The sequence below is a fragment of the Musa acuminata genome, chromosome BXJ3-5, assembly GCF_036884655.1.
Source record: "Musa acuminata AAA Group cultivar baxijiao chromosome BXJ3-5, Cavendish_Baxijiao_AAA, whole genome shotgun sequence".
In the NCBI taxonomy this organism is placed as follows: Eukaryota; Viridiplantae; Streptophyta; class Magnoliopsida; order Zingiberales; family Musaceae; genus Musa; species Musa acuminata.
Window position 1 is genome coordinate 35,561,361 of NC_088353.1, and position 24,818 is coordinate 35,586,178.

The following is a 24,818-nucleotide window of genomic DNA, read 5'->3' on the forward strand; positions in this document are numbered from 1 at the left end:
ACTCCTTTGGTTTAATGTACTGATTATTTAATCTATTTTTAATTTAATTGGAGCCAGAGTTTATATCATGCATTGTAGCTTGCATATCCACCTTACAACTATAGCCCGGCCCAAAGAAGAATCGAATTACCCATAGCCGGGAACGATGTTGGAGGCCCGCCCAAATTAGAGCACGTAAAGGCGGAAAGGAAGGGGAAGGCTTCTCTTGTGGTGGTTCCTATTGGGTTTTCTGTGCGCGCCGCGCCCTCAAAACCCCAACCCGATGGCGGCCATGGAAATGACGGCGCCGCAGCCCAGTGAAGAGAACGAAGTAGCGAACCGCGAGTCGACCGCGGTCGTCGTCTCCGCCGGAGATGATGCTTTGGAAGTCGGAGATGGCGTCGACTCTTCTTCCGCGAAACGGAAGAGGGAGGAGGAGGAGAGAGAAGTTGAAGGAGTGGAAGAAACAAAGGTTTCGGATGCAGGAGATGGGAAGACGAGAAGGGACCTGTTGTGGAAGACGAGCCTGTGCTCGTTCTACCGGCGGCAGCCCGGTAAGGCGGGCTGTAGCCATGGAGACGCTTGCCGCTACGCCCACGGCGAGGTGGAGCTCCGCATTCGTCCCGATAACACGTGGGATCCCACCTCCGAGAGGGCCAAGAAGCTCCTTAGGGCCTCTAATAATGGAGATGATGCAAAGGCCGAATCTTCAGAGGCCGAAGACCCAACAGTCGATGTTACTTCGCTCGATAAATGCCTCATTGGCCTCCCGAGAAAGTGGGCATCGGACAACCTGAAGAGCTTCCTCGATGGTCAGGTAAAAGAGAATTACTTCGAGGAATCCCGTCTACGTTAAGAAAGTTGCTCTCTTGATGCAATCAGTAAGTTCTACAGTGCAGGAACAAACATGACACTTGGAAAACTTTGTTCAGGATTGGGAACATTTCTTTTGTTTCAGTCTGCGTATAAATAATAATGTGACAAAAAAGAAGGAAAGGATATGATTTTAGAACATAATACCAAGTTTTTACCCCAAGTTAAAGAAATACACTACTTGCCTATAACAAACATATTTTCTCGATTTTAGTGGTTGCAACACTCATTGCGCATTGAAGCTAAAACTATTTAGAGGACAAGGTGACTTGTCTCCCTTCCTCTCTTTTGACATTTGTTTACTTGAGCCCTTGTTGAAGCATTAGATGTGGTTTCTACTAGTTTACAATCTTCAGGAACCTAGAGGACTAGATTGACAATTTTACCATCAACTTTTTGTTGCTTTGATGTTAGGTCTGATGTTATAACAATTTTGACGCAAGGTTTAGTCTGAAACACTGTGATGTAATGTTTAGGCATCATAATTATCTGAAGTTTATTTTCCTTGAATTTTTTTTCTGATGTTAGTATGGTGAGTCTCTTTAATTGAATCATTCAAATTCAATATGCCTGTTGCAATCTTCTCCTTCCATATCCTCATTTCATATCTGTTGGCCATTGCTGCTCCTCTGTTCTCATAATGTTAGTTGAATTAGCTTGCTTAGCAAGTCTTAGTAACTTCTTATTATATTTGTATTTCAGGGAATTCTGTACAAAACAGCAAAAAAGAAGAAAGGAATGACTGTAGGTTTTGTGTGCTTTGAGGATAGCCAACAGCTCGAAAGCGCAATTGAGGTAGTTCATCCAATTTTTGAAATATAATTATTTCCTATTAGAGTTTCTGAGCTCTTCTGTATTTTTGTTAATGCTATATAAACTGATAGGTACTAAATGCGAATTCAACTAGTGGGAAACAAATAAAAGTCGTAGATGCCATTCGTCGGTCTCACGAAAAGAAATCTGAAATTCCAACTTCTAATCAAACTAAAGGGCAGCTTGTTGATAGTGAACAATGCACAGATGATCCCAATACCTCGACATCAACAAGCTTAATTGAGGATGATGATGCAGTTGAAAAAAACACTTCTGTTTTTGAAGGGCTAGTTTCAAAGACAACAAGAACTGCTCGTGATGTTGTTGCTCCTCTTGCTGATTTGCCCTATGGCGATCAGTTGGAGAAGAAGAAGAAGACACTTATGCAGACACTAAAAAGACTTGTAAGATGAATATTTCAGAAGTAATTGAATCGTCTTTGCCATTAAACTTTCTACAATTTATAACATGTGTTGTTTCTTGATCCGTTATTGCTTGAATGTCTTGTTAACTTGTTGGCACTTTCCTTTGTAGACTCGTAATGCACGAAAGGCTTGTCCTGCATCTGTTGCATTGCCAGAGTGGATAACTAAATCTAGGGATATTGGTAAAGTTTCTCGTCTCACTGTTATTGATTCTCTTCACAAAATGAATATTCTAATCATTTTGAAATATTGCATTTGTTGGGAACTGACTTTTTACCAAAGAAGTATTCTAGTTCCTTTTTCTTTCTATTACTTGGAATGTAAAACTAATGTCTTAGGACATTATACTTGGATTGAGAATCCTTATGACATTGAACAAACTGTTTGACTTTGAAGTGTTCTATTTCCATGATTGGCCTAGTTTTCTGACCCTGATTTGGAAGAAGCTGCCAATTTTGCAGGAAACTTATGTATTGATAGTACCACCGGTAGTACAGCCTTGTGGAAGTTTCGTATCTGTAATGCACAATCTTTACATGTTTTGGCATGACCAATTTATGTTCGTGGCAGTTGAGGCCAAGTTTTTTTTCACCCAGGGACAGCATTTGGGACATACTGGTCTGAGCTGGGACCGTTACACTAGTTAATGCAGTATTATCATTTTATGTTTGTGCTGACCAGTATCAACCCATACTGGTCTGAGCTGGGTCTGGTACCATGAGGTTAACTGACAATTGTGTTTCTGTTTGTGGCTGTGTCCAGTACCACCAGACAAGTTCTTGGGAAAGGGTGTCCAGTCATGGTTTGTCTCTAGAGATAACCTTGGGGATGATGTATGTCCAAATATGCCAATTAGCTGTTCAATATGCTAGTAATCTTGAAATTGAGTGAAACAACAAAGCCAACGAGTTGAATGACCAAATATTGCATTTGATCATGTTTAATATGCTAGTGAATTTTAAATTGGGTGAAACATGAAAAGTCCCAAAATGGTTGGGCTTTTGAATGAGGAGTTTAAGGAGAATATCAACTTTAGGCGAGTCACCAAGCTCTGTAGAAGTTTTTTCTCCCTCAATCTCAGTTCCACGTTGGTTGAATGGAAGGATAGGCCTTATTTTGAGGAGAAAGACTTGGGAAAGGAGAAGAGAGAAATGGTGTGAAGAGAATAAATGAAGACACAATATTTTGGGGCCTGGTATAAAATGAAGGTCCACTGTGCTTTTGCTTATCATTGCCTAGTTCTGATGTGTTGTGTCAGGAGGTGATTTTTTTATGCACATAGGAATGTCATATGTCTACATTGTAGACCAGGATATGCCCTAGTTCTGGGTACTGTTACCCTCGTGGTATGATACACACTTAGGTGAAATGATTAAGGTTCTACCTACTCCTATCATTTGCTCAGTCCATTGAGCTTACATTATTGTTAGGATTTTAGTTGTTGGGGATGATGATCTGTAACATTTGTTTGGTTGCATAGATTGGTCTAAATGAATCTGTTTCAGACTCTAGACCTTAACCATTACCATCGATGAGACCATGGTAACTTTGGACCGTTTGAAGTTGGGTATGATATGAGATACGAACTGCAACTTGAATTTTGACTTCTTGAGAGAGGGAATGCATGGTTGCATTTAATTTCAACTGGTCAGTCTTTCATCACAGGATCTTATTGCCATTTATATGGGCACACTGAACTATGGAAAGTCATTGGAAGCCTGTATTAAAAATTAATGATTTAATTCAAATGTTATTCTGCTATTGCTCCTTATTATGTGGCATTTGCATCAGATTCAAAATAAGCTTTGAGTACCCTTTTTCACATATTTCAAAATACCGTCTGCAATTTACATTGTGTAGGTGGTCTTCCTTGCAAATTTGAAGGTATATTAGAGTCACCACTAGCCAATGGGTATCGGAACAAATGTGAGTTCTCAGTTGGTGTTTCTTTGAAGGGTAAACCAACTGTTGGCTTTATGGTTGGAAATTTCAGGTCAGTAAGCACCTGCTTGTGTGTATAATATTTTACTGTACAGCTTATGACTGTTGCTTTTTTATGAGGTCTCAGGGAGGGTATAACAGCAATTGAGGAACCTATCAACTGCCCAAATGTGTCTAGGATATCCTCTGAATATGCTTTAATTTTTCAGGAGTTCCTACAGTCCTCAGTGTTGCCTATATGGAACAGGCTTGAGAACAAAGGGTTTTGGCGTCAGTTTACAGTATATAACCTTCTCTTGTCAATATTATATATTTTTCTCTTTGTCTTTCTAGAATCCAGAAGTGTATAGTTCCAAAAAGAACTGAAGATTTTAACCAATGAGCACACTTAATTAGGTTCGAGAAGGAAGGAAAACCAGCCAAATATCTTCTACAGAGAATGCAGAAAATTCTGTTGTGGAGGTTATGCTAATCATTCAGGTTTGTACTGTAAGATAAAAGGGCATAAGTTTAGAATTAAGGGGAAAAATTGATTGTGCTTTGGGCTACATGCACACATATGCATGCATATGCACCTCTTTATTCATCCTACAAAATAATTGATAGTCAACTTTACATCATATTGGATAACTAAGGATAGTATTAAGCTGTATAATGCATTGGTTCCTTTCTTTGGAAGTGCTTCTTGGTCACTTAATGTTGCACCATGCACACATTTAAATACTTTTTTTGTTACTCAATGTGCCTCTGTCAAGTCTGTGTTGATGCTCCCTTTACATTGGATACTGCAGGTTTGCTCATCTGATGTTGATGCAGAAATAATGAAAAATGAATTCCAGAAGGTGGTCCAGTGTCTTGCGCATGGAGCAGCTGCTTGTCAACCTCCACTTCCTCTAACAGTAATTGTCGTGCAGGTTTGTTTTCTAGCATTGAACATGCTTAGGTGCTCATTAATTCTCTTTGAAAAGTATTCGATCACCATGTGCTGCTTTCTTATGTTCAATGTTCATACTTCTTGAATCATGTGTGCAGGATCACAAAGGGATATCAAATGCTGCTCCAGCTGATTGTCCTTTGATTCCATTAATGGTACCAGTAGCGGAACAGCAGCTTTGCTCAGAAAATAAATGTGCAACTGAAGCAAGAATTCATGATTATATAAGCAATCTCCGCTTCTCTATATCTCCAACAGCATTTTTCCAAGTTAGATCTAGTGTCATTTAGCTATACATTCGTTTTGTTTAACATAACCAAGTAGGTTTATCACTCACTAGGATACAGGTTAACACTCTTGCCGCAGAGAGGCTGTACTCACTTGCTGGAAATTGGGCAGATCTTAATCCAGAAACATTACTTTTTGATATATGTTGTGGGACAGGAACAATTGGCCTGACCTTAGCTCACTGTGTTGGCATGGTATTTCTTCAACATTTGAATATGATGTTCACATATTTATGTATAAGTTTTCTGCACTTAAAAAAAAAATGTTTTCTGAACTTTTAAGGTTGCAAAGGCCTAATAATAGTGTATGTGCATTTTTCTTATCATGTGATACTGTCTTCCTGGTTTCTTGTCATATTATTAGGGAGATTTATCATTTATACTCACATTTGTTTGATCTATGGTATTCTTGTCATATTCTTCTCAACATTTCTGCCTGTGGGATTCTCGTTTGTTACCTGAGTATGTTTCCAACTTACAGATTTTAGTTGCTTGCTGGTATCTCCTTCATTCTTTTAGACATTATTGAACAATCTTGGTTTCGTAATCTGGCATTGTTTTTTCATGGACAAGTACAACTCTTTTATTCCATTAGACTTAATTGAAGTACAATTAGCATCAAGTTGCATGGTTTCCTAATTATATAATTCAATTGTGAAAGTGGCTATACAATATTGGTTGATTCACATTGTCTTTTAGTCATTTGATGATGGGTGATTCACATTGTTTACAGCCAGGATTGAAATATCGTACCGTACCAGAGTTTCGACGTTCGTTCGATACGGTACTATTACTGTATACTAAGCGTTTTATCGCTCGGTATATATATATATATATATATATATATATATATATATAAGATTATATATATATATATTTATTTATTTATTTATATATTTTTTTATAAAAGGCAACGTCGTATCGCCTTGGCGATGTCGTCTTTTCCTTCTCCCACATGGAGCGACGTCGCCTCATTTATATATATATGTATATATATGTATGTATATATATATCGTTTTGTTCGGTAACGGGCGGTCCGTGTACCGGTCAGCTGACAGACTGATATGTACCGCCCGTACCAGACGGTATTATTCGAAATTGCATATCTTGGTTGACAGTACCGTGTGTCTTTTTGTTTGCAAATGCTTAAAACTGCTAGCGTGATGGCAGAAAACTGTCTTTGTTTCTAAGTTGAAAGAGATGATTCATGAAATGTGTTTGGGAGAACATATTTTACATACAAAGATGCTGCATATTATTGATATATAACATTTATATGATTGCAAGGTCATCATACTAATTGATATATGTTTGTTGCCTGATCTGAAATTTCCCAGGTCGTTGGCATTGAAATGAATGCATCTGCAGTTTCTGATGCACAAAGAAATGCAATGATTAATGACATAAAGAATTGCAGGTTTGTCTGTGGGAAGGTGTGTTTACTAGCTTTTAATGACTGTATACCTATTTAAGATGTCTATGAGTTATGGTCATGGGCTAATTGCTTTTAACTTGTAACGTGACTTTTATAAACCTGTTATCTCATTCTTGATCCAAAAGTTGGTTGCCAGGCAGAAGACGTTGTGGGGGCCTTACTCAAGGAATATCTTGATGTTCCGAAGCAGCATGGTATCATTTCTGAAGTCTCGAGCATGAGTCATACAGGCAATTATGATGTGATGAATGACATGGTCAACCGAATATTATTGAGTTTGATATGAGTACTCCTGATTGTTCTTTCAGCTAAAGCAAGCAAGGAGGAGATGCTATCATGTCCAGAAAATGGTCCTAATAAAAACTTGGAACCCGTAGGGGTATCAGTAGAGAATTATGATGGAGGAGTCAAGTCTGAAGCAAGTCTAGAAGGCTCCAGTGAAGAAAATTTGACTAGTGATTCCATGGCTGTTGATGGTCTAGACAAGGATCTTAATGTCTCAATGGAAACCATGGGAACTTGCTCAGCAGAGTGTAGTGACACAACTGAGGATAATCAGGTGTGTAAAGAACCGACTGAGGAGACATGTGCTTCTAAAGACGAGGATGGTGCAGTCATGCATCAATTTAAGAATGTCGTTGCCATTGTTGATCCACCACGTGTTGGACTCCATCCCGTGGTAAGTAATGCCACTTTTTTGTTTTGAAATCTCAATCAGTGCTTCGTTATCACCCTTCATTTTGTTAGATTGCAGATTTGCATGTTACAATTTAGGTTTAAACTCTATTTCCTACCTATAAATTGTCAAGTATATCGACTGTAAAAAAGCATCACCCTAACCATATGTTTCACTTGATCTTGTAGGTAATCAAAGCTTTAAGGACTCATCCACGTATAAGGCGCCTCGTGTAAGATCTCCTTCTGTCACCCATTTATTTTGCTGTAGCGTATGCAACCGGGGTGCATATTTTACCATATTTCTTTGCAGAAAACTAATGCATTTGTCTTTTTTGATTCTTGTCTGCCACTAGCTATATTTCTTGCAATCCTGAAAGTTTAGTGGCTAATGCCATCGAACTCTGTACTCCGACCACCGATATGCCAGAGAAAGGGAAAGGCAATAGAGGATGGCGGAACATGAGCAGTGCTGGTCTGGCTAGGCATCGGACCAAATCGATGCCCAAGTCAGAGCCATTCCAACCAGTCAGGGCGATGGCAGTTGATATGTTTCCCCATACTGACCACTGTGAGATGGTGATGCTTCTTGAGCGCTGAAACTCATAAGTTCTTCCACAATTTGTTGCTCTCTGCAGTAATTTTAGGTCATCTTGTTTAGTCAAACTTTAGTTTTAATTTATCTGACTAAACTCCACAAGTTTGACAACGTCGGATTTTTGTTGTTTCAAAAGACCGTAGCCACCGATGAGCTTATCATTGCAAATAACAATTGCATTACATGTATTTTGTCCTGATATTTTAAATTTCGATTCAGTATCGATTTCAGTAATCTACTAAACAGTGTGGTTTTGTGAATGAGTGATGAATGAGTCTGATCTCCCCTTGACTAACCCAAGTAATCGAGAGACTGTTGGAGGACGTGATTCACTTGGAATCAATCTTTTTCCTAAGCATCTCTCTCTCTCTCTCTCTCTCTCTCTCTCTCTATATATATATATTTTATATAAGGCAATCATGTAATGCAAAACGTTGATTTTACTTTGGTCGCACGGTACTTTTGAGTGTCTATCTATAAAAGATAGACACTACTGCATGCCGATGCCGCGTATATTTATATCCAACACCGACCCTACCGATTCAGTCATATGTCACTACTGCATGCCGATGCCGCCAACGCCGCTTATATTTATATCCAACACCGACCCTACTATGAATTGTTCGTTGGTGACAATGCGGGGATGGGTTTGGAGAATATAAACTCGATCATAAATCATGTGTAGGTTTATCAAACGACCGAACAGTCAATTGAATGTCAAGTTTGCAAAGTAGTAGTACCTTCCATTGTGTTTTGAGTTTTGAGTGCTACCTTTAGAATTGCATGAGACGTGAGGACCAACCGCCACCCAACTAGCAATCGATGCTGCTTCCGCATGCTACCAAGATTGATTAGAGTCATCAAGGCGTATCACCTGAAGCCTGGGATGCAAAATGCAGTGATGGAGAGTTCTGCATTTGCCTCTCGACAAATGTAATATCGCATCACAGCTTACAAACTCGAGAAAGCTGAACATTTGGAAGAAGATATGGAAAATAAGAACCTGATTCTATTTCAACAAAATGGATTTGGTTTTTTTTTTTTTTTTGGCATCAGGATGCACTTCTATAGACAACTTCTAGTGCGTTCGTTCATGGCTTGCGTCTCCTAATGCATCTAGAATACACGAGCATTACATTTCTGAATCAAAATTGGGTCTTGCACACCCAACCTCTAACTGCAATCACAGAAATGACCAGTTGACAAAGCATAAGCCGAGGCAGTGCACTTCGTTGTCTTCGCCTAAAACTTTCCACACAACTGCCTGCTCGAAAGAAACTTGGCGACCCATCCCGGAAAGACACGTGCCGGCAGGAAGGTATAAGTAACCCTAAAGTTGAGGAAGAACCCAGAAATTAGTTGCAAAATCCATACACAGAAGAAAATTATATATATTATTATTACCAAAATTATATACATATAATCTGACTTGGAGAGCAACACATCGATAAAAAGTAATGGGAAGCACATCTAGATGGTAGGAGGATGAATGATACGACAGTCACCTATGTGACTTTACAACAGTACAAGGGTACCATGTCCGGCACACGAGGAGCTACAAGGAACATAAGCTACTTTTGTTTTAGAGAAGCAGATAAATGATAACCTCCTAAACATAAGAAATTTCATTCTTTTACCTACCGGTGAAAACATATGCTACGGAACAGCAACGGAACCTAGAAAACCTTCTTCATTAAAGCTATGAACCCTGGTGTGTTAAACCCTCCAAAATCTCACAGTGAAGATTTGTTTTGAAGGTGTCAATGTTGTCTGAGCCACAAGAAAATATTATAAATCTCCTTCCACTGTTTATAAGGTCAAAGGGGGAATGAGAGAGAAAACGAAAGAAAAAGGTGTATGGTTAAAAGGAACAGACCAGAGATTTGAAGTGTCTCTTCCTACTTCCATAGTAGGATCATCTATGCTCATAAGTCAGAACAGTGATCAATGATCTACCCATCATTTATGATGAACTAGGTCAACTGAAATAATGAATAAACCCAAGTTGATTATAAGTTTCTAATCACTAACTACTCTGCTCTTTTTGAACTGCAACACAGCATTGCTCCCTATGAAGACTTATGATTCACAAGGAAAATAGATGTATTCTATGATTCTGCCAAAATTCACTTCTTTATGTCTTCTATGCTTGGAGTAGAAAGCCGTAATAAATTAAAAGATATAGAAGCCATAGCACATGGTATAGCTCTTGCAGCTTGAAAATGAACCAGAACTCCTTTTCAAGCTTGTTACTGAATTGCATACAAAATCAGCATTGAAAAGGCCAATTTCTCCTCCTTTTCTAATACAATTTGGAGTCATAAATCATTCATTCCGCCCCTTTGACACTACAATATCTAGTTGATCAGTTAAAAACAGAGATTAAACCTATTCAACATCAAATCACTCAATGTGTCTTTCCGTACTAACTCCTTTTTCCACATCAAGTATAACATTTCCATTTTCTCAAACCAAACTATCATTTGATCTTCCATGGTCGCCGTGCAAATGTGCACTACACTAACTAATGCCAACATATTGCTTTTGAAGTCTTAGAATGATCTATATGTTCTTCCAGAACTCCTGTACAGAGCAGCATTTGGTATTGCAACAGCAAAGCAAGCGTATATAAGACTTGGAATCTAGTGATATTTATCTTATCATTCCCACTACTTGGGTGACTGGTACCTTATGATATAATATAGCATTTAGAAGTCAATATGATGAGAAGCCTGGGTACCTGTTCCATTAACTTAGCAAATTCAGAATGTAGTTCTTTACGACCAGCTTCATCAAAGATCTTATCCAGAGTGATGTCTTGAAGGGCTACCAGTGTTGTCTCCAACATATCAAGCCCTGCCTGGTTGGCAAAAGTGAAAATTGGTTGCATCTGGAAAACACAGGTACATAGTCAATGAAAAAGGCCCAAGAGTATTATAAAAGTTGAAAAAAGGACAAATCCTATTTGCACTGTGAAAGGAATCATGTTGGTCTTTTTCTGTTCTGATGTGTCATCACAACGTTTCCAGCAATTACTCTGGCATAAACTCTCAGGGCAGATCAAGAAATTTCCTGGAATTCTAAAGTTCATATTTTAACTACCAATAATATATCCAATGAAACCGTATATGGTACCAGAGATATGCTGCCATGGAATAAGAAAGTGTATACTGTTGATGCAAGATTGTGTTCATCCATCCTTGTTTGTGGATGGCACATAGCAAATCTATGAAGTAGCATGCGGAATATGAGAACTTCACTCGAGACGATCCAACATGAATGCCTTATGATTGCTGGTTAGAAATAATAAAATTACTCATTGATCAGGGGTTGAATGGCTGTTACCCAGTTATTAGATATGGTTAGCAACTCGAGAAGGGGATTTATGAATATGGATCTCCAGAATCTATTGCCCACCCTACCACTACGAGAAATGAAACAACTGCCCAAGCACAACACATTCATTGGCCAATTGTTCATAATGACTTACTAAAACCAATTACCAATATGATTAAAGACATCAACAGAAAAGATTCTTGTGCTTACTCAAGGAAATTTGTTCTCTTACATACCTCAAAAGTGCAGCATAAAACAGCATCCTGATGATGCCACAACATCTTTAATAATGACTCAGTTTCACCATCATACCTCAGCAAATCTATCCCCAGATGATAACTACAATAGTTGAACAAAGTTACACAACTATAATTGAATAAAACTGAACAGTCAAATATACATTTCTATCAGCTAATAGTTCGCTTACACAATATATGTTCTTAAAATAATGAGGTTCTCAGCAGCGACATGACATAGAGATCATTAAAGAATTTATTAGTCCAAGTGATTAGTAATGATTTGAATCTAGGCAAATTCAGCTTTTAAGTGCTTGTAGCTCTGACATATTCGAGCAAGATGATATGTTACTAGTTCACTTAATCATTATCTGTTATTAATGAACTGTAATTCATGTTTTTAAACAAATATAAGGTGCTCAGTAGGGACATGACACCGATAAGACCATTAAACATCTATCACAAATTCAAAAGCTTAGTAAATATCTGAATCTAGGCAAAGACAACTTTGACATACTTGTAGCTCTGACAGATCCAACGAGCAAGGGTGACAGCTTCAGGGGAACCCGGTACTAGCTTCTGTCCAATACCATGGCCAGGTTGTGACCGAGTTATGGCCATTGAGACCCTCTGTATTGCTGAGACAATGCTTCGAACATACTGTCTAGCCATTGCAGCAATACTATCCTGGAGGTGTACTTCATAAGGGAATTGAAACGCAATTGTCAGAACTGACCGCAAATTGTAATCATCAGTAGATGCATCACCACCAGATCGGTTCACGGTAGAACCTACTCCAAGGCTAGATGCAAGATCCAATGTACGAGTGGATGACAAACCATTCTGCATCATCAAGTATAAAAAGTTGGCATAGATAAATGGAAAAACAAAAGATTAAAAGGTAAACTTAAATGAATTTAACAAAAGATTAAAATTTAATGAAATTGTCAGATAAGCTAGATAATCAACACTTCCTATAATATTCAAGGGCTAAGAAACAGGCAGGATATGTGCATTGATCATTGTATGCTAAAATGCCACTAGTAATAATGTAATGACCAAGATAAAATTTTGAGAAAACCACCAGCTCAACACTTTCTGAAGGCTTTTTTTTTTTTGAAAATGAATTGAACAATATACCGAAAATCAGGTCCAATGTGTATAACATATCAAAAGTTTACAAACTGAGAAAAAATAGATAAGTATCCAGTTGTAGTTGTATGCAGCATACATAAAAATGTTCACAAGAAATTCAAGCATCTAGTCAAAACAAATTAAAATCCATAATTTGCTCAGAATATTCACATGCAACTTTAAAAAACATGTGCAATGTGAAAGTAATCTCCTCTCATATCTATCTTATCCTTTAGCCCAGAAAAAAATAATAATAATTACATGTTAAATGAAATGCCTGTCCTGAGGATTTTTTTTCCCTGAAACTTCCAACAATGAACTAAGAGCAAGATTTGCTCAAATCATGTTTCTGAAAGTTTGAGCTGAAGGGAATAAACAAAAGGAAGCTTTGCATTCCTAAAAACTATAACCTAAAATTTGGTTATATACTAAGATATCGTAGAGTTCCATGTTCCTAACAATAATGATTTGAAAACAGTAGTTAATCATAATTTGTGTTACTCCCTTTTTGAAACAAATAAGACATGGATGCTTTGGAGTCCGGACTCTAGATATGACCATATAATATATGGAACAAAGAGAGTAACAAAATTTCTTCCCTCTTCATAGGATAAGGGGATACATAAGGAAAATTTTCTCATTCAAAAATACTCAATGAAGGAAATATGGATGAAAAATGGCAATATGGATGAACTATTCTGAGTTGGAATATGATTTTCCAGGTAGTTCGGTTGAAAGGGAAATAGGATACGGAATGACAATCGCATTTTTGAGTTTCTACGAACACAAGGAAGAAGTTAGTTTGTTCTCAACCAGCTCAAGGTAAACATGCCAAGGAGCCCCACCTAGGCTTTGATTCTGATGACAGTGGGAAGAAGGTAGAGGTAGAAACATTTAATTGTGTACTAAATGTAGAAATTGGACTAATAAAAACAACTGAAGAAATTGGCATCAAACACTCCCAAAGACAACTGGACTTTTAAAATGGTTTTAACATCATTTGATTTTATCAAAAAATAGCTTATAATAACTCAACATTGACTTTCTATTAATGAAATAATTTATACAAAAACTTGCAAAATCTTTTAACATAATTTTCATACAGAGTGCAGAAATGCAATTTCCAACCTCATGTTTGAAGCCAGACCATAAAGTCCTACAATTCTGAAACCACACTACTTTGTAAACAAAAATAATTAATATTCAACCATTTTTTTGGACAAGCATATCCTATACACCTAGTGATTTCTTCTACTACAATTAACCAAAAGGAATCAACGAAAGAAATCCAAATCTGAACTAGAACATTATAGCTCAATATCAACAAGATGTATGGTGTATTGGTCTAAGCGTATAAACATGGCTGATTCAAATCCAACAATTGGAACATAAGAAAATTTGATGATAATATACAAAAAGAGGTTGCTGATTCATCAATTTGAGGACAAGAAACATGACTAGATTCTGTGTAACCATTGGTTAAAGAAAGAGATGCTCATTGCATAAGTAGCTTAATCTTCAGAATTTTCTCTCCTTTCTCAACCTAATTAGTCACCACTGTTGCAGAATTTCAGTCACATATGCACATAAACCACTATGCTGGAATAAAATGTTATAGGGAGAATATGCTTTACAAGGACAATGAAATACAAAGACCAGAATGCATATGCTCCAATTATTTAATTTGGAACAATCAAGCATCTATCATCATTGCAAGAAAGTAAAGTACAGTTATCACATTGGAAGAATGAAAACTAAAATGAAACACCAATGATGACATCTTATTTGAAGTGCTTAACTGTTTTCGCATCCAGTGGTATAACACGGAAGCCAGAAGGTAGCAAGGGTGCATCATCAGGAAAAAGTTCATCAATTGGGGCAAAAACAAGCTGAAAACAGGCACCCAGAGAATTTTCATCTATTCCACAGCAAAGCTGTAAATATAACCACCAAAGGAGACAAATCAGTCACATAATATCCTAGTTTGATTCACATGACAAGAAAACAATTTATCAACTCAAAAGATTTTGTGTAATCAGTCCTCAAAAGGTGCCATTAAGTGCAACAAAAAATAATAAAAAAGAAAACATTTACACAGTATCTCCAAGCTAACAAAAATTAAAGAAGTCAATCACAATAAGTAGGTCTACAAGTCCGATCTCGTTATCTTTATACACAAAAATTTTTGGCTGTTGTTATTTTCAAATGAATATGCTCTGGTCCTTGTCTAAATTAAAGTATCTTGATAATGATTTTAAAACTTGTTTGATTTCCAACATGACAATCTGTATTAAGAATGTCACTAAATGGCTTTAGTTCAACAAATTTCATATGCACAATTATGAAACTTTATAGCCCCACCCTTTGTAAGATAAAGGTGCATAGGGGGTGCCCTCTAGAACTTCCCCACATTGCCTTTATATCTTTTTTTTCTTGTTTAACCTTTATAACATTTTTTTCTGTTACAATTGTTACATCAGAATGATAAAAAAACCCACAAAGCTCCATCTGAAAATAGTCTAGACCTTCTTTGGACTATGCATGAATGTTCCATGATACTTCAATTCAGTATCCATAAACCCTAGTACATTTGAACATTTTACATGGTTGGGACTGATAAATCCTCAAAAGCATCACCTCTACCGAGGATTAGAACAGTCCTGATGCTTTTAGATATTTTACACAATTTTTGAACTGTTAACTCCTTGCCATCATCACATCTAAGGAGAATTAAAAAAATATATATGAACTTTTCATCAAAGCACTAACAAGAATATATTTAGCCTTATTATGCAGTTGTACATGTTAACCGAGGACCATATAATATAGGCAAGAATAAGTAGTATATATGAGTTTTGTGTGTAGAATCAGCTAAAACAATCATAAATTCATGAAAGCTGAAACTTCATTCATGAAGTATTATGATTCTATAAATAATCCTAAAAGTAAGAACTCAAATAGCAACTTAATCAATTATGTCCAATGATTGCCATAATTGACAGTGCTGATCATAGATCTTAGCTTATGTTACCTTTATGGTATCCAAAAGAAAAGAAATTCTTCTTGGGTGAGCTGGTGACATGCAACGTAGCTAATTTTTTAGTACAATGAATAATTTCACAATAACCTCATCCATGATATCCACTAGTTTTACATGGATTTGCTATCATTAATAGAAACATTTGCAGTTGATCATCATCATCCATTATGTAGGCTGCATCAATCAGATATAAGCAAGCCCCAAACAACATCAAAAAACCAATTCATTAATAAACTAGTGAAAGCTACAATAACTGCTAGTGTTACCACTACTGAGATCGTGTGATATTCTACATATCCATCATTGCACTTATTCCAGATCGTGTGATATTCTACATATCCATCATTGCACTTATTCCAATTATACATCTATTTGGAATTCGCTTCAGTGGAAGCTCAGGATCAATGTTGAATATTTTGTTTGTCAGACCATAACATAAAATCACAAATTGTAGTTTTCATTTAGCAGGCAAGTGAACAAGAAGAGCAAAGCCTGTAATTTTCAGGGAAATAAACATTTGACACCTGGAGGAGATGAATGTCCCTGGATAAGATGGCTCCATCTTGAATAAGAGCCTGACCTTCAAGACGAACAACTTCAAGAAACTGCAAATTTTTTCAACAAAGGAAAATTAGAATGACAAATCCAAAAAATACAAACCTACATATGACTAGCCTATACACTGGCATACATTGTCAGGTTTCATGCCCACATAAGTGCATAAATCGGAGGAAACCCATCATCAGAACCAACTAAAAGGCAATATTCATAATAGTACTATAGTTATCATTATAAAATATACCATTACCATATTGCTGCAAATTCTTAGCTTCTTGTTCCTTGAACTAATGTTGCAAAAAAATGTTTTTTCTATATAATAAGATCCAAACTCCAACCTGGAAATGTGAATGACAATAGTGCCACTTCACAGAAAATGAACATCCAGGGGCATTAGGAACATGGAAACAAGTATAAGACAAGTAAATGCACCTCCTCATTCTCAACTGTGTGAGCAAGTGGCATGATAATCTGGCTCCCAGAAAATCTAGTAGGCCTTGATCCTGAAAAGGAAGATACACCAGCTTTTAATGATGCTGCAGAATATGCATCTACGTTGTAATCAGCCCATTCAGAGCGGTGCTCCCTCAGAAACCGAACCAGTAATGCTGGTGGAACGCTCTACAAAAGCAACATGACATATTAGCATCTCATTTGACTATCTAAGATAACATATATAATATCATGATTGTTTCATAGACTGTGATATTGTTCTGGTATGGCTATGTAACAAACATTCTGACCACTTCTAACATGTTGACAATTTCTTTTTACTTTTATTAGTTATTGAGGCATACCAAATAGTATTAAATAGTAAATAATTGTTTGATAAGACTCCAGTATGAATATCAGTAACAGTATTCAAGACCTCTACATCATGTTTATTAAGATACAGGCTTGAAAGTTATCCATCATACTTGCAAGAACAACTAAAATACTAAAGACAACTGTGAACAGATCAAAATAATTTTGAGTTCAGTGCTTCTAGACAAACAAAATGTTGTGAACTTAAGCAGTATATTTTATGATCAAATGCTCAACCTTGACCACTTCCTCAGAATGTAGCCTCACAGCATACTGGGAAATGTGGACATATTGAGTCTCATTAATGAGAACAAGCACTAATGGCCTTTTTGTCTTACATCATGTTTACACAAAGTAGTAATCTTAAGGTTTTAAGAGAAGGAACTTATCTTTCAACAGATGATGAGTTGAATTGAAAAAACTTGATGAAAATAGAGAAGACCTCTAACAATTACATTTCTGACAACCAAGTCAATCTCAATATAAACTTATCATGTTTTATGTCAATCATCAGAAGCATGAAGTTTGACCACAATAAGCTTAATAATTTGGTGCTTACTTGAAGTAGCATTGATGCCTTAGCACATATGACACCTCCAGCCGATGCGAAAGCATTAGAACTGGCATTAGCACCAGTTTTCTTTGTTGAATTGGTGGCAATTACTATATCGTCCATACCATCACTCCCCATAAGTGACCAACCATCATCAGTGAAACCATTAATGGCGTCATTAAATCCCCTATAGTAAACATGGAGAACAATGATATTAGGAAAAAGAACATTCATGTGCAAGAAAGCATGCAAAAGAAGGAACTCAATGACACGTTCTTCTTCTTTTCTTTTGGAAGTAAAAGTATGATTCGTATATTTCATTAGTATATATTGACCTGTTCAATCGCTGGCCAAAAGTCCGCAAAATAGCAGGCTGCCTACCCGTTGCACACACTACTTCACCAGTTGTCTCCTGTGCTATTTGCCTGACATGACGAAGTGCCTTGAAAGGATAACACTAATCAATTTTTAAAAGTGAAAAAAAAAGAAGCTAAGCTGACTATGGATATGTAACACAACCATGTGTTAACTGCACATTCAAAAGTCACTATGATTATCTTAAAATAGTTGGAAGCTGAAGGAAAGCATTACCAGACTGCAACAACCCAACATTACACAAGAAATTATTAATCAGGCACAAATCAACTAATTATACTCACTCTATCCTTCCAAGCATCATTGTACGAAGAAAAAATATCAGATAAAAATTAAGAAACAGAAAACACACAGAAACTAGTAAGTTTTCAAAGAAGACGCCAACTTGATTGGGCAGAAACATTTATGTGGTTTCTGAAGAACAATTCCGAAAAACCTGTCAGAGATGCCAGAGTACAAGCATACAATTACCTACCGCAATTGTCATTTTCTGAGCCACGACTCTAGATGACTCATAAAGCGGCCGCAATACTTCAGGAACACTCCAAGCCTGAAGATGAAACATACTTGTACTAAAGGATCTCTCCAAATGGTAGTCAAGAATTTTACAATAACTATCTAAGATCCCATAAACATACCTCAAGATCCAAGTGATCAACAATGTGGACAATGGAGCCCCCACCCTCACATGGTCGAATTAGATAACCACTGGGAAGCATCTCAGCTCTTACAAATTGGTGAGCAGTAGTTGCATTAGGACCGCTTCCAGAACCACTTAAAGATCTCTCACAAATCTTTAAGGTAGAACATTGTAACAAGCAGAATAACTAAATGCCCATGTGCGAGACAAAACTAAGTGTTCACAACAGGTTACAGAGCATACCACATGACTGCCATCTTCTAAGCTTGTAGTGTACCTTAGGGTCCAAAAGTCCCGTGCAGGAGCTAATGTAGTTGGAGCATACATCTGTACCAAAACAAATAGGACCAAGTTCTAATGTAAAACAAACAAAACAAAAGAAGAAGAGCCTGAATATGCTAAAACTTAAGGTCTTAACATAGAAAAAGTCACTTTAAACTCACCTGCATGTACACTAGCTCAATTGTGCCTCCATTTCCAGTTGGAAACATGGTGAAGACTTCAAGGTTACGACAATCATGAAACCAAGTTGGCCTGTCTTTAATGATCTCTGCAATCTGTCAATCATAAGCATGAGGATCATGAGATACTTGAGAACTAAAGGTTCATGTTGGTTGAGTGATTATGCTCCATTAACTCCCGAATCACACAGAAATTAATAATTGATATCGTTTTTTATAAAAGGACTGAGATGACTCCAAGAAAAAAAAAAAAGCATAGTAGAAGAGATTCATCAGTTGTTGCCTTCATTTTGAAGTATAATGAGATTAGAGGATGAGATACAAGTCATTGTAACCACTTTGAATCTCTTTGCACTAAATGATCAGGGTGCCAGTTCACACTGATGAGCTTGCCTTTGTAGGTTCTAAGTTCACTAGACCACAGGCTCGTGCTGCCACCCCACTGGAACTATGTGAAATAGCGACAATCCCAATTGAATCCGGACCAGGCTGTTCACAAGAAAGAATCCAGACTTCAGTATAATTTAGCCTTAGCTGCTCTATGTTTCATATGAAGTGTTTGAAAATCTAAATATAATTCAACCAATACTTTAGCTTTAGTTGAAGCCTAGGTACTTAACATTGAAAAACTACAAATGTCTCTTAAATTTCTGTTACCTTCATCCCAGGCATCTGGACCCAATCAACAGCAGTCCCTGTAGCTTTTGAAAGGAACTCTGCCAAGGCCTCCTCAGCTATAGATAGGAGTCTACAAGACAAAAACAATTGAACATGTTGCATATGCAATGGCAAAACTGTTTCAAATTAGAACACTCTATTGATCCCAAAAAGAAAAAACGACAATCGGTATTCTTTTTCTCTTTTATTCTGGAAAGTGAAAAAGATTTATACCCAGCAGGATTATTGGCATCCCTTAGAGGATTTTGAGGGGTGGTCACAATTGATTCACAGCTTGTATCATTAGCCAGTGAGACCTACAGAAAATATGAATTGAACAAAAGTTAATCAACAATGCCCATATATAAAAAAAAAAAAAGAGCTACTTTTGTAAAGTTGGCTTTCACTGTATTTCTCAGGCAGATGAATAGATTACTTAATAGATGAATTGATACAATCAAGGTTACTTTGATACATTCTGACATTAGAAGGTCAGATTGAAGGTCTTTTATGCTGAGAAAGTTGAACACAGAATTACTTTGTGCAGGAATCACTTCAAACTCCATTAATTAAAAATAAAAAATAAAAACCTACATTTTGTAGCTGTTGCCGCATGTATGCGTTCTCATGGACTAGCTGGGTAACCTGCTTCTGAAGCCGTTCATTTTCTTCCATCAAAAGCTTATTCATTGCAGTTAACTTTCTGTTGACAGCCTGTAGGCGAGAAGTCTCCTTTCTCTGCTTCTCACGGCACCTGAAAGAATTCTGCTTATCTTCCAGAAGAATATTCAAAACGAAGAAAATCATGAATAATAATGAAATCTCAGTAAATCATATATTTACCTATGCCAAGATGAGAGGGTGGGGAATCACGAACAAAAGGATTTAAAATATATACATAATAGCTGGAAAAAGTTGAATGTAATGCTCCAACAAAATTAAGTATAGGAATTTTTCTAGAACCTAAAATGGAGCACGATTAAATGCTCGTTGCTTGCTAATGTTCCTACAAACCAACAAAATTTTATAACAACCAAGATGCTGCAAGTAAATAGCGAAGGATATACCATTTTTCTTCAGGGAACATTTCCTCTGGAAGGAAGAAGGAAACAGAGAAAACAATTGCCCGGAAGAGAAACTTTAACTCATACGTAATGTCCGGATGACAGATCAACAGAACTTATACATCCTTTTACTTGAACATTCGAATAGATGCATTTTGCTTGTTGCCCTTGTAATTTTGTTATGATGTGCAATTAGAAAGCTGCATCGCTGATCATGCATGCGATGCTTGGCCTTTCAAGATATCTCCAACGAGTTCTTTCTTGAGAAATGAATGAGTGGAAATAAATAATTAACCAAGTGTAATATCCTCAAATATGTTTTCTCACGATCTCTTACCTTCGATTTTGAAACCAGACCTTGATCTGCTTGGGCTCGATGTTAGCCAGAATCGGACACTCGCGGATCAGCTGTTGACGCCGCGTCGAGCTTGGCTTCGGACACTCTGAATACACCCGTTCGAGTGCCTCCACCTGCTCAGCAGTGTACCTCACATACTTCCCCGCATCCATGGAATGCTTCTCCATTCCTCCACTCCGCATCGCCACCACCGCCGCCATTTCTGCTCCTCAGATCCAAACCGGCACAGACGGAAAGGCAAAGCGAGGAGTTCAAAACCACCCGTCACCCTCCTTTCCTTTTCTCTTTTGTTCCCTTCTCTTTACTATCTTGCTTTAGTCCTAAGATTCCCCCTAGGAACACTGGAGCAGCAGTGATTGCTAGAATAAGGGGTAAGGATAAAGATTCTACTCTATAAAGGAAGCCCAGAAGCAAGAAGAGTGGTTCAGATGTTGATGTTCATGCTGGCTTTAACCTTACTTAAGCAACAAAAAGCCCAAAGGAGACCGCTTTCCTAAAAGAAATCTCTATCCTCTCGAAAAAGAAGGGAAATCCAAAGCTCAAACAACCACAAAATCGCCTCCAAGGGATCAAAGATCGAACGACGAACCAATTGAGCGGGATCAAAGAAACCTGATCTCAGCCGAGAACCAAAGAAGACGCCGGAAACGGACCCAAAACCCATCAAGGTTTCATCTTTTCCGTCCCTCTATATCAAGATCCCTGCTTTCGGCTCGGAAACAAGGGGAAAGGAAGAGAAATCACCAAGAAACAAGTAAAGTAAGCCGAAACCCTCACCACGATGAAGAGTATATAACCAAAGAACAAGTCCGAGAACCAGGAGAGGAGGGATTAGGGCTTCAGACGGAGGAGGCGAACGAGAGAGACAGCTGAGGAAGAGGTTTGGGTAGGTGGGTGGCGAGCTGACAGCTTTAAAGCAGAGAACCAGCTGCCGTTCTGCTTGCCTTCCAAATGGACACTACTTGAACACAGCAGAGAGAGACCGAGCGAGAGAGACAGAGAAGAGGGTAAAGTGCTGGTAATAAAATAACAGCCCGTTATAACGGAAGAGAGAGGGTGTGTGTGTGGGGGCATCGCCTTTGATGTTAAGCATTTTTACATATTTATCCTTGCACAGTTCATAAATACCTTTTCTTTTTTCTATATATATATATATATATATATAGTTTTTCTATAACATATATAAAACATTTATAATACTCTGAAGATTATTAATGCATTTTTCTTAAGATGCTAAAATAATAATACCATAAATTTATTCAAAAATACTTAATTTGACTGGTTTGGATTAGCACTGAGAAAACCCAATGTTAATGGAAGTGAGTGATGGCATTTTGAAACATAGAAAGTTTGATCTAGAAAATCCAAACAATGCGATGTTGAATCTCATCTTCAATCGTTTACTGTAAATAACTTTGACAATGCGATTGAGTTGTCAAAGTTATAAATGTACATAACAGTGATTTGATTCTGACATCTATTACTTGTATAAAAATATATTAATTAATTAGAATGTATAATGCATTCGTATTATTCATCAAAAGAATTCCAAAAGAAAAGGTGCTGTTCTTCGCAGCAGAAAAAATACGACGCTACTGTTGATTTCTACGTCGTGAAGTGTCACGGTCTGTCTCATTACTGGGACGGCAGTGCGAGTGTGGTTCAAGGATTCGACGTCCTCGGCACATTCTGTTCTTTTTGTCCATCCCTGTCAATTGACATTATTGTGTGTCCACAGTGGTGATGTCGGGAGGAGAGATGAGGCGGTGACTGGTACACATATCACTCGCCTTCGGACCCCATTCATCAATAACAAATAGCACGTTCGAGGATAGTTTGGCATCTTCATGAACCAGCACTGCACAAGTGCCTCATTAGTTAGCTTTGATTCCCGGATTCCCAAACGAGTCACAGCAAAGTGAGGAGGCAAAACGAATTGAATGGAGCAGCAGCGGCGGCAATGCGAGGGGGAAAACGACAGGTGAGGAAGGGTGTTGTTCCCGTCATTAATGCTACGGTCAAAGCAATCGACGTCTCTTTGTTCTTCCCTTGATGTGTTCATCTAATTTAATGTGCATGATGTGCTGTGAACATCGATGAAGAAGATTACTTACTGGAACACGCCAAACTGTGGTCACGGGATGAACACTGATCATTAATTAGCTTAGCAAGGGCAGTTGTGGTTCTAATGCACTCGCTTGCTCGTGGCGCCGCTGCTGTAGCGGCAAAGATGGAGGAAGGGCTTTTTTTTTCCTTGGATTATGTCTCAGAGCGCAGGACATGGCATGCCTTCAGGCATAGTAGCTTCCATCGACTTATCTGCTTGTTTTATCGGCGAGGAGGAGGTTCTCTCGCTGCATGCATGCGCCCCAGCAATGGGGTTTCAGGATAAGGGTTATGCTGCGAGAGATAGGAGAGGCAGGACAGTAGTGATATGATGCCTTTCTTGGATCGCTTCTCCATTGTTCTTCGCCTCTGAGAGGAACGAGTGTGCGCCATCATCTAAAGGGCTATTATGGGGCTTCAGTTCGGTCAAACCGAGGTGCAGGATGACTTGGTTGCATCCCTGCGTCATTTTCTCATGATCTTTGTGGATGGGTTCCAGCATCACCCATCAATGCCAACAAGATTCCCACAGGATCTATCTAATTACACAGAACCCAACCGAGCTCAAGAACAAGGTCTGTTGTGGTTGCATCTAGTAGATCTGCATTTGTTACTTTATTACTTGGAAGGAGTCGTAGGGGGGGGGGGGGGGGGTGGGTTTGCAGGAAACCAAGTTACTGTGGGGAGCAGCTGCCTTCCTTTTGGCTCGTTCAACTGTGCCACTGACAAGTATGTATGGTGTGTCACTGAGCAGTGTTTGGTCATGGAGTTGTGCAGCGGTGGGGATGTCCTCCTTACTGCCAGTGAAGCTAAAGAGGACTCCCGACTCCCTCGAGCTGTGCACGCCATGAAGCCTTTGAGGAAACAGGTAAACACAATGCAAATATTGGAGCCATGTGAGTGACTCTGCAAGGATCAGAAGAATCATGGAAACACACATAGAGCAAGGTAAAACTGCTGCATTTACTTGAGGAACATCGCTTGTAATCCCTTTTTTCTTTCATGTAATAGCAATCATTTACTGCGTAGAATCCATTCTTTATCTCTCGTCAGAAGCTGCTGACTCGGGGAATCGTGCATGGGGCCGCCATGGCTGGCACTGCATGAAGAAAAAGTTAGGGCTTCCCCATCAGCCAAAGCAGCTAATCTGCAACGTTTTGTCATGCAATGGGGCCTCTCTTGCCTTTGATTGCGCAGCACACTTCCACGACTCTTACGTTTCTTTTCTGCGAATCTTCACCGCGGTTGCCTTTGATTGTTCCACACACTTCCTCCCCATCGCTTTTCCCTTTCTTCACCTTTTCTCTTTTCATACTTCCAACGATGCACAAAGCATGCTATGGAGCAGCCTCACAATGTTTAGTGCACGAGTTTTGTGTCATCGAGAGATGTATTTTAGTGCACCAAGTGTGGTTCTTGAGTTAAGATGAGCTTGGAAAAATCCAACTCATAATCGGATGACCTTTTGTGACGGAAAGATGCAGTTCATTACGACCATAAAAAAGAAGACATCAATCAAGCTTCAAGCTTGGAGCT

General features: G+C 38.1%; 2 protein-coding genes across 3 annotated transcripts; one reads left to right on the forward strand and one right to left on the reverse strand.

The window, feature by feature from the left end:
• The first annotated feature begins 191 nt into the window (after nt 1-191).
• LOC135639005 (zinc finger CCCH domain-containing protein 24-like) lies at nt 192-8,194 on the forward strand. Of its 2 annotated transcripts, none has more exons than XM_065152689.1 (15): nt 192-796; nt 1,555-1,647; nt 1,737-2,069; nt 2,200-2,272; nt 3,951-4,083; nt 4,159-4,312; nt 4,428-4,511; nt 4,823-4,945; nt 5,064-5,234; nt 5,313-5,447; nt 6,590-6,685; nt 6,824-6,917; nt 6,996-7,366; nt 7,552-7,595; nt 7,719-8,194. In XM_065152689.1, exons 1-15 carry the CDS (start codon nt 263-265, stop codon nt 7,960-7,962), a joined length of 2,682 nt encoding a protein of 893 aa, XP_065008761.1. In that variant the 5' UTR covers nt 192-262; the 3' UTR covers nt 7,963-8,194. The 2 variants fall into 2 exon arrangements, with proteins under 2 accessions (XP_065008761.1, XP_065008762.1); XM_065152690.1 differs by having other exon boundaries at nt 6,824-6,881.
• Nucleotides 8,195-8,949: 755 nt separating this feature from the next.
• On the reverse strand, nt 8,950-22,176 carry LOC135638610 (homeobox-leucine zipper protein HOX9-like). The gene is made up of 18 exons (XM_065151805.1): nt 21,156-22,176; nt 20,349-20,508; nt 19,989-20,071; nt 19,755-19,845; nt 19,491-19,586; nt 19,080-19,193; nt 18,880-18,963; nt 18,635-18,790; nt 18,472-18,546; nt 17,957-18,063; nt 17,628-17,808; nt 16,697-16,885; nt 16,231-16,311; nt 14,466-14,600; nt 12,050-12,375; nt 11,533-11,635; nt 10,701-10,850; nt 8,950-9,290 (listed from the first exon to the last, which is right to left on the reverse strand). Exons 1-18 carry the CDS (start codon nt 21,374-21,376, stop codon nt 9,144-9,146), a joined length of 2,499 nt encoding a protein of 832 aa, XP_065007877.1. The 5' UTR covers nt 21,377-22,176; the 3' UTR covers nt 8,950-9,143.
• Nucleotides 22,177-24,818: the final 2,642 nt, after the last annotated feature.

Bases quoted from the DNA above. Each gene is read 5' to 3' on its own strand.
- LOC135639005 (XM_065152689.1), top strand. From the start codon at position 263: ATGGCGGCCATGGAAATGACGGCGCCGCAGCCCAGTGAAGAGAACGAA. The intron at 6,918-6,995 runs GCAATTATGATG...TTGTTCTTTCAG, and splicing joins CTCGAGCATGAGTCATACAG to CTAAAGCAAGCAAGGAGGAG. The intron at 7,596-7,718 runs GTAAGATCTCCT...GTCTGCCACTAG, and splicing joins CCACGTATAAGGCGCCTCGT to CTATATTTCTTGCAATCCTG.
- LOC135638610 (XM_065151805.1), bottom strand. From the start codon at position 21,376: ATGGCGGCGGTGGTGGCGATGCGGAGTGGAGGAATGGAGAAGCATTCC. The intron at 20,072-20,348 runs GTAGGTTTTTAT...TATTTTCTGTAG, and splicing joins TGCGGCAACAGCTACAAAAT to GTCTCACTGGCTAATGATAC. The intron at 18,547-18,634 runs GTATGTTTATGG...TTTCATCTTCAG, and splicing joins TTGATCACTTGGATCTTGAG to GCTTGGAGTGTTCCTGAAGT.